At 34.6% G+C, this 18,701-nt stretch overlaps 1 protein-coding gene across 1 annotated transcript in view; it reads left to right on the top strand.

The window, feature by feature from the left end:
- The first annotated feature begins 349 nt into the window (after positions 1–349).
- LOC136039173 (plexin domain-containing protein 2-like) overlaps positions 350–18,701 on the top strand; it is a 70,500-nt gene continuing 52,148 nt past the window's right edge. Inside the window, exons 1-2 of the mRNA XM_065722688.1 lie at positions 350–432; positions 13,757–13,951. Of these exons, the coding sequence (XP_065578760.1) occupies positions 378–432; positions 13,757–13,951 (250 nt within the window). The 5' untranslated portion in view covers positions 350–377. The remainder of the gene's footprint in view (positions 433–13,756; positions 13,952–18,701) is intronic.

The raw sequence follows: 18,701 nt of genomic DNA, 5'->3' as shown, positions 1-18,701 counted from the left end.
TTTTTATTTTAAAGCATTAAAGCTCTTAAAAATATTTCTTACTCAAATTCAATAGCCGTTATTTCCAAGCAGTCTTTCTTAAAAAAGTTTTAACAAAAAGTCAAACTTGAGCGTAATGAGCATGGATCGTAAAAGAGAATCCTTGAAAGAGAGCCCTCCTCATATAAGATATAGAATAATTCTGTTTGCTTTGAGTTTTAACGTTGTTCCTTACTTACAGCTGATTTCTTTTTAAATTCAGTTTCTAACTTTTTTTTAATCATGGTGGAAGGTGTCCTTCCCCTCTGTGATTGATTCGCCTCTGAAACATCCTTTATCTTATGATTTCACCTTCGCCAGGCTCATCTGAAGAAGAAGTGAAAGGAAATTTGCCAGAGATGTACTTGTTGCCTAACTTTGGAGTTTTCATTCTTTTTATCTTTTGTGTGAATGGTAAATATTCTGCTTTTATAACTATATGTTTTTTTAGTATACCTCGAGTTTTACTAATAATGCTTTCATGTTTTTCTCTACTTTTTTTTTATAGCTTATTGGGTGAAAAATCAGTATCTGATTGAACAAAATTATGTAAAACTAAAACCCTCAAACCTTGTTACCAAAAAGAAATTGAGAATAATTGTTTATATTAATTAATAGTTAAAAATCTGGTAAAATTCTAGTTTAGTGACCTCTTGCAATCTTGGAAAGGGGTTAGGTTAGGAAAATGAAACTTTTGGGGATGGGTCTACAGGCTAAAGTATATCCCGGGAAGGTAAAGTACCCACCTCCACTCTTTATCCCTCTAGAGGGCCCTGAAATTTGCCTACATGACAAGTCTATACAACTCTTGAAATTTTGACAAAACAATATTTACCTTAATTTTCAGTTACCAGTTGCTTTTTCTCTGCCTTAAGTTCTGAAAATGCAATTCTTGTTATTTTAGTAGAATTCTGAGCCATATCAATGTTTTTTCAAAATTTATGAAATTTATTTGCATATCTTTAAAACCTTATAAATTAGGATTGAGCAAAGTTGTGAAGCTGACAACAATTTAGGGTAAAATTAGAGCAAACAGTATTACTGGCTTTCATATAAAGTGAATATACCACTTGATGCCTTTTTTAATGCTCTTAACAAATATAATAATTGCTTCTACTGGAAATTCAGATTTAAGCACTTTTTGACCTCTTGACCTCTTAAAAATGAATCAGATATGGGGTCATTACAAATCTGTAATAGTTTAGAAACAAATTTGGGCTATATATTTGCACATCAGGGGGGTGGGGGTAAAGCATAGCATATATTAAATATGTAACCTAACCATTGCTGTATTCTTTTTTTTTTTTTATGTGTTCGTGCACATCAAATTTTAATGAGAAGAGAAATCACCAGTGCAAAGGCACCAACACATAAAAAAAAATACAGCAATGGTTAGTTTACATATTTAATATATGCTATGCTTTACCCCCAGCCCCCTGATGTGCAAATACATAGCCCAAATTTGTTTCTAAACTATTACAGAAGATCTATTTTGCAAGGTTTCACTTTTATAACACACATATTTTTAAAGGTCATCAAAGGTCAGGATCCTCTAGAGGGAGAAGGACTTGAGGTGGGTACTTCAAAATACCTTCCCAGGACATACTTTAGCCTGTAGACCCATCCATGAAATTTTCATTTTCCTAACCTAACCCCTTTGCAAGATAGAAAGAAGTCACTAAACTAGAATTTTAACCACATTTTAATTTATGCTGCAAAATTACTAGAGAAAATTTCAGCAAGAATTGGGCTGTTACCACCTCCCATTGCATCATTACCTTAAATTTCTTTAAATTACATTGTTCAGCATATATAAGGAAAAAAAGGAAAAAATCATGTATAGTCTGGCTATTGATGAAAGGGAGCCATTGACCCAATTGTATCCCACTCTGTCTTTGATGGCTGAATGGACCTAATCTTGTGAACAGTGATCTTAAAGGCATCAACAGAGAGAGAGCAGTTACATCAGTATTAGGAAGATTGTCCCAATAGGTAATCACTCTATTAGAGAAGTAGTGGTTGTGGACTCTGGTATCTGCCCTCTTCCAGGACAACTTCTTACTGTGTCCCCTTATCCTAGAGGATTCATCAAACTAAAATAGATTTTGTCAAGAGGAGTCAGCATTCAAAAACTATTGTAGTAAAATAGAGATGGTCTAAAAACCCATCTCTATTTTTCCTTAATGCCAAAGAAAAGTGGTATTTCCCAAAAAGACATCTTTTACCCAAGGTTACTGCATACAGTCACCATAGCTTGGGGCAATCCTTGGTAAAATTCAAGTTTAGCTACTTTTTTCTTTCTTGGAAAGGGGCTAGATTAGGAAAATGGAATCTTCAGTAATGAATCCAGGCCAAAAACATACTCTGGGAAGGTATTGCCAAGTTACTAGCCTAGGCTACATTAACCCTCTTCTGATTTCTAAGTTCATTTTCTCTGGCTTTAGTGCTAAAAATGCAATTTTTGTTATTTGGGTAGAATTTTAAGCCATATCAATGGTTTTTTTTTTTAATTTGGGAAATATATTTACATATCTTTGAAACTTCATAAATTGGACATGAGCAAAGTTGTGAAGCTTTGTTTGATCTTCAAACAAAGATTGTTAAACAGTTTGTTTGATCTTCATTTAACCATAAGATCTATTTTTTAAGGTTTCACTTTTATAACACAAAGATTTCAAAGGTCATCAGAGGTCAGGGCCCTCCAGAGAGAAGAAGAAGTGGAGATAGGTACTTCAAAATAGCCAACATTCCCAGGACATTCTTAAGTTTGTAGACTCATCCCTGAAAGTTTAATTTTTCCTGCACTAAACCCTTTCCAAGATAGCAAAAAGTAGCTAAACTAGAATTCTATCCAATCATAGAAGGTTAGGCCAGTCTATCCTTGATTCAGATTAAATAAAAAAAAACTAATTTTTTTAGCTGAAAGTAAGGAGTGACATTAAAACTTAAAACAAACAGAAATTACTCTGTATATGAAATGAGTTGTCCCCTCCACAATCCCTCACTCTTTACGCTAAAGCTTTTAATTGTTTTAAAAAGTAGAATTGTGGCAAAGAGTCAAACTTTAATGTAAAGAGCGAGGGATTGTGGAGTTTGTTACCATGAACTGTTTGATAGCTAAGAAAAAACTTACTTCTAGGATCAGAAATTCATCCTGAATCCAAATATGATATTAAATTTCTGTTCCAAATTCAATTTTAAGGTCTTTATACCCTCAGGGATGATGCCAGATATAGAGATGATATAGAGTAGTTCATACAATTGACCTATAAATGAAGTGAACATATCACTTGGTGCCATTTTTTATGCTCATTCTGAATACAATAATTGCTTTTCTTGTAAATTCAATTTTAAGCCCTTTTAGGACCCTTGAAAATAATTTTTCTCTATATTTTTGCATATAAAAATGGGTTAAAACATTTGTTTCAAACTTAATATTCCATTATAAATCCATTTTGTATAAGTTTGTACAATTCACAAATGTTGATTTGTCAAAATTAAGTTAAATAAAAAAATATTCAAAACAATTCTGCCATGTTTTCTTCTTATTCTGTTAGGCTGCTTAAAAACTACCATTTCACCTTTAAGTCAAAAATATCAAAACTGACAGAAGAAACATGGTGGATAGAAAAATGGATGTTTTGAATAGTTTTATGTGACTCAATTGTAACAAATCAATGTTAACTGATTATATAGCTTTAAATAAATCTTATAATGAAATTATCATTTTTCAAGGGTCTAAAGAAGCTGAAAATTAGATTTGCAAGAAAAGCAGTTGTAGTAACCAGAAAGAGTATGAATAATGGCATTGAGTGGTATGTTCACTTTATGCATAGGTCAATTATATGAACTCCATATTTCTCCTTTTTTCTTTTATTTTAGATATAGCTGTAGCATCATTCATGCAATAGCCCCACTGTTGGTAAAACTAGTTTGTCCCTTAATTGAATTGATGGTGGCAAAATTGAGAATCAATTAATGCATATGAAATATATGATATAAGCTATGTATTTAAGTAAGATTAGAAAGATTTTGCAAGAGAAATGAATGTCACATTTGGATTCAGGATGAAACTTGATTCCAACGTTAGGTTAGTTTCTTGGCTATCTGAATATTCTCTTAATAAAAAGCTTTACCAAATAGTTACATTAACAGAGTATTTAGATAGCAAAGAAACAAATTTACCTGTAGAATTTCATCTTGTACAATTTTGACATTCATTTTCATCAAAAATTCAATTGTAAGCCCTTTACAGACCCTTGAAGATGATACCTTTATCTCTTATTTCAGATACAGCTTATATACCTATGTTAGTGTCAAGCTTGCTAAAACCAGTTTACCTGACAAAGATAAGAATTAATAAATGCATGGTTCTAGAAATCATTTCACTTAGAAAGGGTGTTTTGGGCAGTGTTGGGCAGATTTTAATGCTTGAAAAATGATGGGTAGTAATCCCTTGAATTCTGCCAAGAAAATGACCAAATTTAACTAATTGTATCATTTGTTTAGTCATATCAATGAATCATTCCCCTTAATTATGTATACCATGGTTGCAGCAATAGCTGCAACCTTGTGGTTCTTAGCCCTCTATATTAAAATTGAAGAAGATCACATTGGGTAGGACTGCTATGCTCTTATACCCTGATGCTAGTAAGGTGATAGCTATTGAAATAGAAACAAATGGTTTCTTCAGGGATTATAAATACAAAGGTGTTTGAAAATTGGCTTTGAAAAATAGAGATTGAAAATTGCTAGTGCTTCTTACAGTGTAGCATCTCCCAAGTTCATTAAAAATAAAAAAAAATAAAGTAAAAGTGGATAATTAATATTATTAGCCTACAGTTCATATTAAATTTGGTATTTCTCTTTTAGTGATAAATTATCAACATTGCTTATTTTCAAGAATTGTTTTAAGCTAAAATCTAGTGGCAAAATATTGGCAGATTAAGTAGGATAGTTAAATATAAACTGATAGGCCTACTGGGAGAAGGATTCTGTTTTCTTTTATGTGTTCCATGCATTTCAAAGACCCTTAAAAGACAAGTTCACAGTCTTTATAAATCAATCTTTATAATATATATAAATCATTTTTTTTTTTTTTAATTCATTGTCTCTGATTGCTCATGATGTCATTCTCTGTGCACGTTTGTTTGATTGTTTTGTTATTGTGATTTTTATTTTGTCTTTCTGCTTTGTGTGGTGGGCTGTGGACTTGGGTATTGGATCTTCAACTAATACTGTTTATGTTACAAATATTGATGGGGTCACCACAATCATGAGCTCTGTCTCTCTGTGGTGACCAGTGTATTTTATTTGTTAAGCATATTATATTAATAAATTGAACTGAATTGAATCAAAGTGACAAAGCATCAGATACCATAGGTGCTTTTTTCTCAGCAACATTGCCAGTTTCTACACTCAGGAATTTCCTGCATACTTTGAAAAAAAAAACAGCAAAACTTGGTATAAAACTCTCATTAAGACAATTGGGACTTCATATCAAATATGTAAATAGAAAAAGCGAAACAATTATATAGTAGGGTAGATAGTTTTTAAAAGGCTTGCTTGAGGGTAAAATTATCATGTCCACAAGATTTTTTAATAAATTCATCTTGATAGAGTAAAGAAAAATGAATTTTCACAAACAACTATATTTTGTGCCATTTCTGTTTATCCTTGAAAATAGAGATTGATCAAAAGGAAAAGTGTAAAATTCAAATCATCATGTTCTAAATCTTTGAATAAAAGTTTTCTCCTTTTGAAAACCCAAGAAAATTATATTTTAGTCTGTGTATCAATGATGAGTCTCTTTATCTTCTTTCTTGTACTAATTCTAGTAAAGAGCCAAAAATGTTCAAAGAGCCTAATAGTGTCAAAGATGGTTTGCTCCTTGCTAGGTGCTAGTTGAGAAAACACTGAAAACGTGCTGTGTGTGGTATATTAATCTGCTAATATGGCTGCCATAATTCTTGTATGATTTGTTACTGTAACTTTTTTGTACAAAATCTTTCTCTCTTTAACAAAGTTTAAAGCTCTTTTGTTAATTCTTTTAATTGCCTGATATCAGTTCCTTGTCTCTGGGCTAGTTCATTCCAATGGTTTATGACACTCCTTGAGAAGTATATTTGATGGATTTTTGATTGGAAGCTTAACTTTGACAGCTTCTTGGAGTGTCCTCTTGTATGATGATGGGTAGTACTGAAAGTTTTCCTTTTGAAGTTTGTAAGTCAGGATCACATTGCTCTACATATATCTGTATCAAACCTTACCTTCTCTATACTCTGATAATTTGAAACTGATTGGTTAATTACTCTTTTGTTAATTCTTTTAATTCCCTGATATCAGTTCCTTGTCTCTGGGCTAGTTCATTCCAGTGGTTTATGACACTCCTTGAGAAGTATATTTGATGGATTTTTGATTGGAAGCTTAACTTTGACAGCTTCTTGGAGTGTCCTCTTGTATGATGATGGGTAGTACTGAAAGTTTTCCTTTTGAAGTTTGTAAGTCAGGATCACATTGCTCTACATATGTCTGTATCCAACCTTACCTTCTCTATACTCTGATAATTTGAAACTAATTGGTTAATTACTCTTTTGTTAATTATTTTAATTGCCTGATATCAGTTCCTTGTCTCTGGGCTAGTTCATTCCAGTGGTTTATGACACTCCTTGAGAAGTATATTTGATGGATTTTTGATTGGAAGCTTAACTTTGACAGCTTCTTGGAGTGTCCTCTTGTATGATGATGGGTAGTATTGAAAGTTTTCTTTTTGAAGTTTGTAAGTCAGGATCACATTGCTCTACATATGTCTGTATCAAACCTTACCTTCTCTATACTCTGATAATTTGAAACTAATTGGTTAATTACTCTTTTGTTAATTCTTTTAATTGCCTGATATCAGTTCCTTGTCTCTGGGCTAGTTCATTCCAGTGGTTTATGACACTCCTTGAGAAGTATATTTGATGGATTTTTGATTGGAAGCTTAACTTTGACAGCTTCTTGGAGTGTCCTCTTGTATGATGATGGGTAGTACTTAAAGTTTTCCTTTTGAAGTTTGTAAGTCAGGATCACATTGCTCTACATATGTCTGTATCAAACCTTACCTTCTCTATACTCTGATAATTTGAAACTAATTGGTTAATTACTCTTTTGTTAATTCTTTTAATTGCCTGATATCAGTTCCTTGTCTCTGGGCTAGTTCATTCCAGTGGTTTATGACACTCCTTGAGAAGTATATTTGATTGGAAGCTTAACTTTGACAGCTTCTTGGAGTGTCCTCTTGTATGATGATGGGTAGTACTTAAAGTTTCCTTTTGAAGTTTGTCAGTCAGGATCACATTGCTGTACATATGTATGTATCAAACCTTACCTTCTCTATACCCTGGTAATTTGAAACTGATTGGTAAGGTTACAATAACCACTGAGCTGCAATCTATGCAAAATCACCAGGATGATTGATGGATGATTGACAGTCTTGATTGGATGATTGATGGATCCTTTCTTTTGACCCTCCATGAGAGTTGGACCAGGAATAAAAGTTTCTTATCAGCATAACACCCACATAAATTGTACCCCTCACTTTCAAAAAGGAAAATAGGCCAACATTCATTTTACAGCAGGGTGTGGAAGCCATGGAATGACCTTCCACCTAAAACATTTCTAACAGACGACATAAATAAATTCAAAACAAGACTAGCAGAAACAAATTTTCAAAGTAAATCATTTTTAAATAATTTATAGTATTATGTGTCAGTGTTTGTTGTAGTCGTTATTTTCATCGATTTATATGTGTGTACTATGTTGTCAGTTGTATTATGTATTATGTTGTGTAGTATGTTGTGTATTATGTTGTCATAACTTCTATTTATTATATTTATTGCGACAAGCTTGAAAGCTTACCGTATTTGGTATTAATAAATAAATAAATAAATAAAATTAAGGACACATAAATTCATAGAGGTTTATTACTTGTAAGTGAAGTCTCTTCTTTTAAGCTTTTGAAGTTTCACTTTAAATATTCTAATGTTGTTGGTTCAAAAAATATGGTTGTTTGGCTTTTCACTATGGTTGTGTTGAGTTCTATTAATTCTATTTTGTGCATTTGGGCGGCTGAGCACTGGGGCTATTTAAAAATGAATTAAAAAGATGTTTCATAGTTTTTTATTTATTTATTTTCTTTTTTTCAGTCTTTTCTGTTTGTTATTATGAAATTAATTATTGTTATTGACGAGTTGAAGAGAGATTGGTTTTTATTAGTTATTATTATTATTATTATTTTATTTTTTTCTTATTTTTTTTTTGTCGTGAATTTTTAGGTAGATACTGAGTTTTATGTACCTGCCCAGTCGCAAGTGCTTTTTGTATCTTTCTTTGGGCGGGTACTTGCATATAACTTAAATGTATTTGATTTATAAATGAAGTGAACTGAACTGAATTTAGAATAAGTAGTTAAACATTGCAATAACAAAAATTGGTTGTTTAAAGGATTTTTTCATTTACTTGGTGGTAGATACAACATTTTGGAAAGAAGCAGGGGATGGGGGAGCCTACTGGAAGTTTATTTGCTGTTATAAATTTATGGACTATAATTTTGAAGATTTTTTGTCGTTGCTTGATAAATATACTTAAATGTTAATAAAAATTGGCATGAAAGCTGAGGAGGTAGTTGCTGCTCTGAATCTGCAAGACTGTAGCTGCATCTTGCTCCTGATTATGTTTGTCTAGAGGCCATCGAAAGATTGAAATCCAGCCCTTCTAATAGTAATATGCATATGACTTGAACATCTTTGTTATTATTATTATTTTTACTGATTTCAGAATTGAATTGCAATTCTTTCATTTTTTATCAGCTACTGCAATAACATCATTTACTGGATGCTGTAATAGCTTTTTTGGGCTATTCAGCGTATCAGAGAACCCTACTGTAGACCTTTCAAGCTCTTATCTGCAAAACTGTGGAATTTTGTATTTTTTGCCAGAAGAGATGTCATGGATTTATGTTTATTTATTTATTTGTTGCTTGTTTTTTGTTTTTCCCAAGGGTGATCGTATCGACCCATTGGTCCTAGGACATCGTGAGATGGCTCATTCGAACGGAAATTAAAAGTTCTAGTGCGCTTTTTAAGTGACCAAAAAGGTTGGAGGGCAACTAGGCCTCCTCTCGCCTCTTTTTTTCCAAAATCGTCCATTCAAAATTTGAGTTAGATGTTTTGTTCATCATAGTTGATAGGCCCAATAGCTATGTCTTTGGATATAACATGACCTCCCCCCCTCCCCACAGACACACACACAGCCCCAGAAGCAGGGTCTTTAAGGTCCATCTGGCCCTGGTGTGTCCATATTTCCTGGTATTATTTAAAAATGATCAGAAATTAAATAAAAAAAACAAGTTTTTTCAACTGAAAGTAAGATACAACGTTAAAACTTAAAACGAACAGAAATATTTACGTATAGGAAGGGGACTGCCCTCTCTTCAACACCTCGCTCTTTGCGCTAAAGTCGGAATTTTGTTCCAATTCTTTAAAGATGACTCCTGAAACACAATGGTCGTTTAATTACAACAGTAAACCTTTTTAAAAGTACTAAAAAACTTTAGCGTAAAGAGCGAGCTGTTAAGGAGGGGGCAGCCCCCTTATATGTGTAATAATTTCTGTTCGTTTTAAGTTTGAATGTTCCTACTTACTTTCAGATGAAAAAAAACCGTTTTTTTAAAATTTAATTCTATAAAAAAAAACATGAAGAAACAAAAAGACAAATCAAATGAGAGTAATTTTTCTTAGTAGAGGAATGACCTCTACTAAGCTGTATTCAGTACTTAAACAAAACATATACATATGTACTATAAAAAAACATCCTTTGGAAATAACCCTACAAAAGTAAAAAATGGATTGACAAACTAGACACAAATGAAAAGACTATTGAAGAAATTAAATGGGGAATGAATTCTTTCCATGGATAGCCTACAGATGGTGTCTGTCATTGGATGTGTCTGATTTTTTATTTTATTATTTTTTTTTTAGAGGAATGTGTGCAGAGTCTCCTTTTATTAGAACATCGTAACTACGGTTTTTGAAAATTTCTCAATTTAAATCGATGCCTTTATCTATTTTTTTATGGCACTTGGTATTAACCAGGTTACATATAGCAATCGCAAATTCTGTTGGTCTGTTGGTTCCAGTTTTGCTACTTTAGGCACTTCCAGGTAAGCTAGGACGATGAAACTTGGCAGGCGTATCAGGGACCGGACCAGATTAAAATTGAAATAGTCGTTTTTCTGATTTGACCATCTGGGGGGGGGGGAGTGGGGGGCCCGTTAATTCGAAAAGAATAGAAAAATTGAAGTATTTTTAACTTACGAACGGTTGATCAGATCTTAATGAAATTAGATGTTTGGAAGGATGTCTTGTCACAGAGCTGTTATTTTAAATCTCGACCGGATCTGGTGACATTGGGGGGGATATGGGAGGGGAAACCTAAAATCTTTGGAAACACTTAGAGTGGAGGGATCGGGATGAAACTTGGTGGGAAAAATAAGCACAATTCCTAGATACATGATTGACATAACCGGAATGGATCCGCTCTCTTCGAGGTATTTGGGGGGGGGGGGGGTTAATTCTGAAAAATTAGAAAAAATTAGGTATTTTTAACTTACGAATGGGTGATTTGATCTCAATGAAATTTAATATTTAGAAGGATATCGTGTCTCGAAGCTCTTATTTTAAATCCTGACCGGATATGTTGACATTGGGGGGGAGTTGGGAGGGGGAAACCTAAAACTTGGAAAACACTTAGAGTGGAGGGATCGTGATGAAACTTGGTGGGGAAAATAAGCACAAGTCCTAGATACATGATTGACATAACCGGAACGGATCCGCTCTCTTTGGGGTAGTTGGGGGGTAATTCTGAAAAATTAGAAAAAACGAGGTATTTTTAACTTACAAACGGGTGATCGGATCTCAATGAAATTTGATAGTTAGAAGGATATTGTGTCTCAGAGCTCTTATGTTAAATCCCAACCGGATCTGGTGACATTTGGGGGGGGGGAGTTGGGAGGGGCCAGTAATCTTAGAAAATACTTAAAGCAGTGAGATCAGGATGAAACTGGATGGGAAGAATAAAAACCTGTCTAAGATACGTGACTGACATAACCAGGACGGATCCGCTCTCTTTGAGGTAGTTGGAGGGGGGGGGGGTAATTTTGAAAATTGAGGTATTTGTAATATACGAAAGGGTGACCAGAGCTTAATGAAACTTGATATTTAGAAGGATCTTGTGCTTTAAAGCTCTAATTTTAAATTCCGACCAGAATCTGTGACATTGGGGGGAGTTGGAGGGGGAAACCGGAATTCTTGGAAAACGTGAAAATTGGGGTATTTTTATCTTACAAATAGATGATCGGATCTTAATGAAATTTGATATTTAGAAGGAATTCATGTCTCAGAGCTCTTATTTCAAATCCCGACCAGATCTTTTGACATTGGGGGGAGTTGGAGGGGAAAATCTTGGAAAACACTTGGAGTGGAGGACTCGGGATGAAGCTTGGTGGATAGAATAAGGAAATGTCCTTGATACGTGATTGATGGAACTGTACTGGATTTGCTCTGTTTGGGGGGGTTGTTTTTTTTGGGGGGGTTCAGTGATTTGGCGAGTTTGATGCTTCTGGACGTGCTAGGACGGTGAAAATTGGTAGGCGGGTCTGGGAGCTGCGCAAATTGACTTGATAAAGTCGTTTTCCCAGATTCGACCATCTGGGGGGCTAAAGGGAGAGGAAAAATTAGAAAAAGTTATGTATTGATAACTTACGAGTGGGTGATCGGATCTTAATGAATTTTGATATTTAGAAGGACATCATGACTCAGAGCTCTTATTTTAAATCCTGACCGGCATTAAGCCTCTTATTTTCCTTTTAAATCCATCTATTGATTCATAGAATTTCGTTAGAGCTCATACCATATGATCTCTTGGCTCTTAGCTCTTCTTGCCTCGTCACAAGTGCCATATGAGCTATTAGCTCTTGTTTTTTTTTTTTTAGCTGATTACTTAAAAATTGTGGTAAAACATTTAGTATGGACTCCAAGATGGTCTCATCAAAAGCAACTAAATGATCTAGATATTCAAAAGCATAGAAGATTTATGCAGAATCAAAATAATTATTTTTACTTGTATGCTTACTTATATGCTTAGGCCTACTTATGTTGTACACTTACTTTTATTTTTACTTAGACATGGTTGTTTGTATTTTATTTTCCTCCTCTTTTTGTTTATTCGTTTTTTCATATGCCAAGTATATCCAATAAGTCTTTGCAATCTGTTTACTGTAAATTTTTGAGTTTGCCACTTTTTTAAAATTTGCAACTGTTTTTGTGATGGTGATTCAGCTCATTGGGTGCATCCCAAACTGTGCGCCATGGCTTGCTGTGGCAATCATTGTTGTTAGCTAGCTTAAAGGCTTCAGTACTAGGTGACATGGCTATATTCTGGCGATATAACTGTGCGCTATGGCTTGTTGCACCAATCTCTGCTGACAGCTAACTTAAAGGCTTCAGTACTAGGTGACATGGCTATATTCTGGCTATATAACTGTGCGCTGTGGCTTGTTGCACCAATCTCTGTTGACAGCTAACTGCTGACAGCTAACTTAAAGACTTCAGTACTAGGTGACATGCCTATATTCTGGCGATTTAACTGTGCACCGTGGCTTGCTGCACCAATCTCTGTTGACAGCCAACTTAAAGGCTTCATTACTAGATGTCATGGCTATATTCTGGTGATATAACTGTGCGCCGTGGCTTGCTGTGGCAATCATTGTTGTTAGCTAGCTTAAAGGCTTCAGTACTAGGTGACTTGGCTATATTCTGGCGATATAACTGTGCGCTGTGGCTTATTGCACCAATCTCTGCTGACAGCTAACTTCAGTACTGAAGTACTTGGTGACGAGGCTTCAGTACTAGGTGACATGGCTATATTCTGGCGATATAAATGTGCGCTGTGGCTTGTTGCACCAATCTCTGCTGACAGCTAACTTAAAGGCTTCAGTACTAGGTGACATGCCTATATTCTGGCGATATAACTGTGCGCTGTGGCTTGTTGCACCAATCTCTGCTTACAGCTAACTTAAAGGCTTCAGTACTAGGTGAGATGCCTATATTCTGGCGATTTAACTGTACACCGTGGCTTGCTGCACCAATCTCTATTGACAGCCAACTTAAAGGCTTCAGTACTAGATGACATGGCTATATTCTGGTGACATAACTGTGCGCTGTGGCCTGCTGCACCAATCTCTGCTGACAGCTAACTTAAAGACTTCAGTACTAGGTGACATGCCTATATTCTGGCGATATAACCATGCACTGTGGCTTGTTGCACCAATCTCTGCTGACAGCTAACTTAAAGATTTCAGTACTAGGTGACATGCCTATATTCTGGCGATTTAACTGTGTGCCGTGGCTTGTTGCACCAATCTCTGTTGACAGCCAACTTAAAGGCTTCAGTACTAGATGACATGGCTATATTCTGGTGATATAACTGTGCGCTGTGGCTTGCTGCACCAATTTCTGTTGACAGCTACCTTAAAGGCTTCTGTACTAGGTGACATGGCTATATTTTGGCGAAGGTTGTATTCTGGCTAAAGGAGTTGTATTCTGGCTAAAGAAGTTGTAATCTGGCTCTTGGATTGCTTATGCATAGCATAAGCACAAGCAAGTTCCTTGACAATTGTAGAATTTTTCTTTCTTTTCAGGATATGAATTACCAGCATATAACAATGGTGGTTTTGGACGAGAACAGATTGAATTTGTAGACTTGACGATTCGGACCAAGAGAGAAACTGTGTCTAAAGAAAACTTAGATGATTTGGCCTCAATTACTAGCGAAAAAAATGCTCCAATTGGTAAAGATGGCCATGACTTTTTTAGATCAACAGTTGGTAATTCAGGTAAATGTTTTTGTTCTACAAGGCACACTTTTTAGATAGATAGACGGATAGATTTATTCACACGAAAGCCCTTTTGGGCTATTGTGACACACAATAAACAAGCAAAAAAAGAATACAATGACAACATAGACTGACAAAACACTAAAACAAATCATTCCAGAAAATCTTCACAATACCCTGCACCTACCCCGACGAACCTTCCAATATTATATCTAAATAACACCTACTTTTGATTGTTTCCAAAATTCAACGTTACTATCAAGGGGATTCAATACCATAGAGAATCAGCCTAACTTATCCATTATAATTTTTTTTAGTTTGTGTGGCTAAACTGTTTAGAATTGATTGGGCAGTGTTGCCATAACTTGTAGATAAGCAATCTTCATAAACGGCAGAAAACTAGAAGCTGACACCTACTTTCCCTGGAATCTTAGAAAAACCTCGTAATTTCGCCTGTTTTGTGCCAGAGATAGCAACATTCAGTTTTACTGAGACTTCTATTATTAGAAAATGTGTATCTTATTTTTTCGTTAAATAAATCAGAATTGTCTTTTTAAAATTGAGCAAAAACAAGTCCTTAAAAAGTTTTAGTATACCTGCTAGGAAAATGCCAAAATTCACCACAAAAGAAATGCCATTTGATTGGCAGCTCTGCAAGTTTCGGGTGGTTTTACCTGCTTTGATTGGAATTTTGCCAACACAATTTTATTATTTTTTCAGTCAAATTTTATAGTCATCCCGCAAACTCTCAATGCTTTCAAAGATAAAAGACAACTAAGTTTCAAAAATGACTAGTCCCCTGGGATCATATCCCCCCTTTTTCTCAATATAGCCGTAGAAAATGGGATAGAATCACATTTAGGGAAGTCAACGATCTTTATTGTGAATAAAAAACCACAAGAGTTTCATAGATTTGTTCTTGGTACTGTGACTGTCTCAGTTATTTATATTATTTGGTCAACTTCGGTCAAAGTAGAAAAATATGTGGTTGAAGCAACATATTACAGATACAAACTCACCCTCTAGCCAAGCCACAAGATCACCACGGACCTAGTACTGTATAGAGTCCTTTACTAGAAACGCCAGGCCACCTCTGTCCATTCGTGAACGGTTTTTTGATTCCAAACAATACCTTTGACAACTATAGAACGAGAGAAGACTATCCTCACCCAAAAACGTTTCACATAAAGCTAGCTCCTCAATAGAATCAATTTCGCATATAAACTGAACAATATCATGATAAGATGACGTAATGTGGCAGTTCCACGCCACATGAGTGTGGCACTCATCTTTTTATTATTAGTATCTGCAGATCCATAAATATATGTGCTGAAACGACCTGGCCGAAAACTTAAAGTAGACTGCTCTGCCACAACCTTAGATAATAAATATTTATCAATATCAAATGTGTCTTGTTCATATCATTTAAACCACAAACTATTAAAAGGGATATAACTACTATTAACTTGTATTATTACAGTATTTTAACTTGTGTTATTCCTAGGATATAAGTATTATTAACTTGTCTTGCAGATATAACCTTGTTCCCAAAATACCCGAATATTGTTGTGCAATTTGATTCTTGTTTATCAAAAATTTTGATTCCAATAAGTGCTATAAGAAATTTTCTTGTTATTATCAATAAAGACCTATAGTCAAGCCTAAACCTTGTAAAAGAGGCTACAACCTCGTAAAAACCACATTTTTCGTACAACTTATTGTCTGAAACAAGTTCAGACCAAGGGGTGCCCAAAAGAATCCATAAACAATCCCTCTGGAAAACATATCCTCCTTTGTCCTCCAAACTACCCACTTTTGAGAACCATGTTTTACCACTTTTATAACTGTAGCTTCAGTTATTCTAATCTTGGTTCGCTAACCATCTCAGTATTCTTCTCAACTTTTTTTCTGCTGTGAACATACACACTGGGCCTTGACCATTCTGGTTTTTTTTTTAATCTTAACTGTATCTACTATATTTACTAATAATAGTAACCATGTAAGTAAAGCTATCTACTTAATTGTTCTTCTCCTTTCCTAATATCACCTTTTCACCTTTATTTATTCCTAGCCTAAGCGACTTAGTCTTCTTTATTAGTTTTCAAACTTATTTCTGCACCCTGAACTCCCAAATCCTTCAAAAAATCTGATTTTGCTAACATTTATATCTAGGACACTGAAATCACCTGCATAACCAAAGTCAAGGCAGTTCAAAATGGATTCTATGATTCCATTTGATTCCATGCTCTTCTATAGCCTTCCCTGTGCTTCTTAGGACAAGGTCCATCTAAATGATCTACATTAATGGAGGTTGAGTACAACCCTGCTTACCTCCTGAGTCAATACAAAACTGGTTTCCAAATTAACCAACCTCATTTCCTATCTTAACCGCAGTAGTTGTTCTCATATGCAGTTCAATTAACTCATCTCAGTACCTTGCTTGGATAGGGCCTTGAGTAGAGCTGTTTTTTTTTTTGGGGGGGGGGGGGGGCTGAATCTTCTTTCCTTCTGAAAATCACATTGTTCTTCTCTACAACTTTATTCAGAACATATCTAAGTCTAAAAACTGTTATATTAAGTCATTTGTTTCCAATAGAAACCAAGCTATTGCTCAATTCGTTGCAAGGATTTAATTAAAGTTTTCTTAAAATGGCTAAGTACTTTCCCTGTTTAATCATTTTCATAATCTTTGGTAATTTATCTCTAACTTCACAATCACCTTATTTTTAAAACCCAATGTACCACAATGTCAGCACCTATGGCTTAAATTTTTTTTAGTTCTTTTAGTAATGGTTCTAAGGCTTCTTTAGATAATAAGTTTTCTTCACTTCCGAATTGTTACAAATTTTTTCATTCTTTTCTGTATAATTTCTTGTAACTTTATCACGGTTTAACACATTGTCTAAATGGTCTGCCCATTTATATGCCCATATACATTCTCTAAACATTACTTAACTGTTCTTGGAAAGTTCCTCTCAACTATGAAACATAAATATACGATAATATATTATATATCGTAATTAGTTTTAACAAAAAGTAATTTAAATATAATTGTTTTCAATAATGGAAAGCACACTGCCTTATCATACGGAAAACAAGAAGATATGTGGAATGAGTGATGTTTTGAAGGTGATTAAATACGTCATTCGACATAACTTTTTTGTTTCTTAGATTATATTTTTACTTGGTAAATCTTAAACATTATTAGTCATGGGTGTACATAGTCAAAGGAGGTACACATAATATTTTCTTGAATTAGCCACCAGCAGAATACCAGCAGCAGAATCTCTGATCTATGAAGAAATTCTTCCACGTTTTTTGTATATTTTATAATCGTTCTGCTCCTAACCTACAACAAATGCGTACACCCTTATTGTTATTATTTTTCCCTATATAGTCTTTCGTTTTCTGTGTCAAAATGATCATGGTAAGCTTTATGTGTTATATAATGTAAAATCCTCACCTTTTCTGCAATAAAAACAAGAAAAAAGTTGTCTTGCATTTTTTATGGCTGTGGGGTTATCTTGATTAATACTTTGGTCAGAATTTGCACGTGGCGTTCTTGGCAAAGTATTTTGGGAAAACCAAGAAGCATTGCGTCATTTGGGTGATTTGGAATTTTGGAATTAGAATAGTAGTTGTTTCGGGTATTGATTGTACCCGCACACGGGGGGGGGGAGCTATAATTCGGGAAAGGGGTCGCCGAACAAGTGCTTTTTTGTCAAGTGAGATATCTGAAAAGTATACATTTTTTTGCAGGTTTGGGAATCTTTGATGAAGGTCGGGAGGGAGAAAAGAGTGTTAATCCTGGCCCTAACTTCTGAAGACGATATTGGGAGTGGGGAGGGGGATGTTTGTATAAACAAATCCTAGATTCATCATATTTGAGAAGATTTAGGTTAATGAAGTACAACTGTGGTTACGTATTAAGGGATAGAGGATGGTTGTCTTTGATGACAACAATTTTGCCCCTTTTAATGTGGAACCAGGGGTGTCAAATCGCAAAAATATACGAGGGGAGGGTAAAGTGTATTTATCAAATTTTAGGGTGGGATTTTGCTGTTTTTTCTACTTTTTTTGCAATGAAAATATAAAAAATAGATGATTTGGAATAAACATGCCAAAATTAGGTATATGTCAAAATCTTGGGGGAGGTGCAAAAGTATATAGAGCGCCTGGGCCCCTCTATCACTGATTCTGGGTTCAAAAAGGGGAATCTGCGATCATAAACCTCACTTCTTTTGTTCCCACCGAAACACTTTTTTTGTCCACTTTGCACCAGACAGATCAAAACGGGTAATTCCGTTCTATCTACCAACCTTGTGTTGGTACCAACCAGTCCTTGTGTTTTATACACTTGTAACTTAAGATCAAATCGATTTAATTAATTTACTTAGGAGTGAAAATGATTACATGGTCAGAAATCAACACAGATCTTATCAAGGGGGGTGGGGTTGAGGCCCATAAAGTTTGAGGGTGATAGGAAATCAAAATAATAACGATAAAAGTCAAAGTTCACTATGTTTGGCCTTTTTTATTGATAGTCTCGTTTCGTTTAAAGATCATGTAAATTGATGCAACAACACTAATTGAGAAACAAATCTCTTAATTCGTTGGTTTATATTGTTTGGTCAAAACACCTAAGGGCTAATAGGTGCGACATGGTAAATGCCAGGGGAAAGCTTGACTGCGGCAATTTTTATTGGTCATTTACCCAAAAACTTGGAAAATAATGCTTTTTTACATTTTT

Source organism: Artemia franciscana, chromosome 19 (genome assembly GCF_032884065.1).
Source record: "Artemia franciscana chromosome 19, ASM3288406v1, whole genome shotgun sequence".
In the NCBI taxonomy this organism is placed as follows: Eukaryota; Metazoa; Arthropoda; class Branchiopoda; order Anostraca; family Artemiidae; genus Artemia; species Artemia franciscana.
Note: the sequence above shows the minus strand (reverse complement) of the source record. Positions and strands in the feature narration are given on the sequence as shown.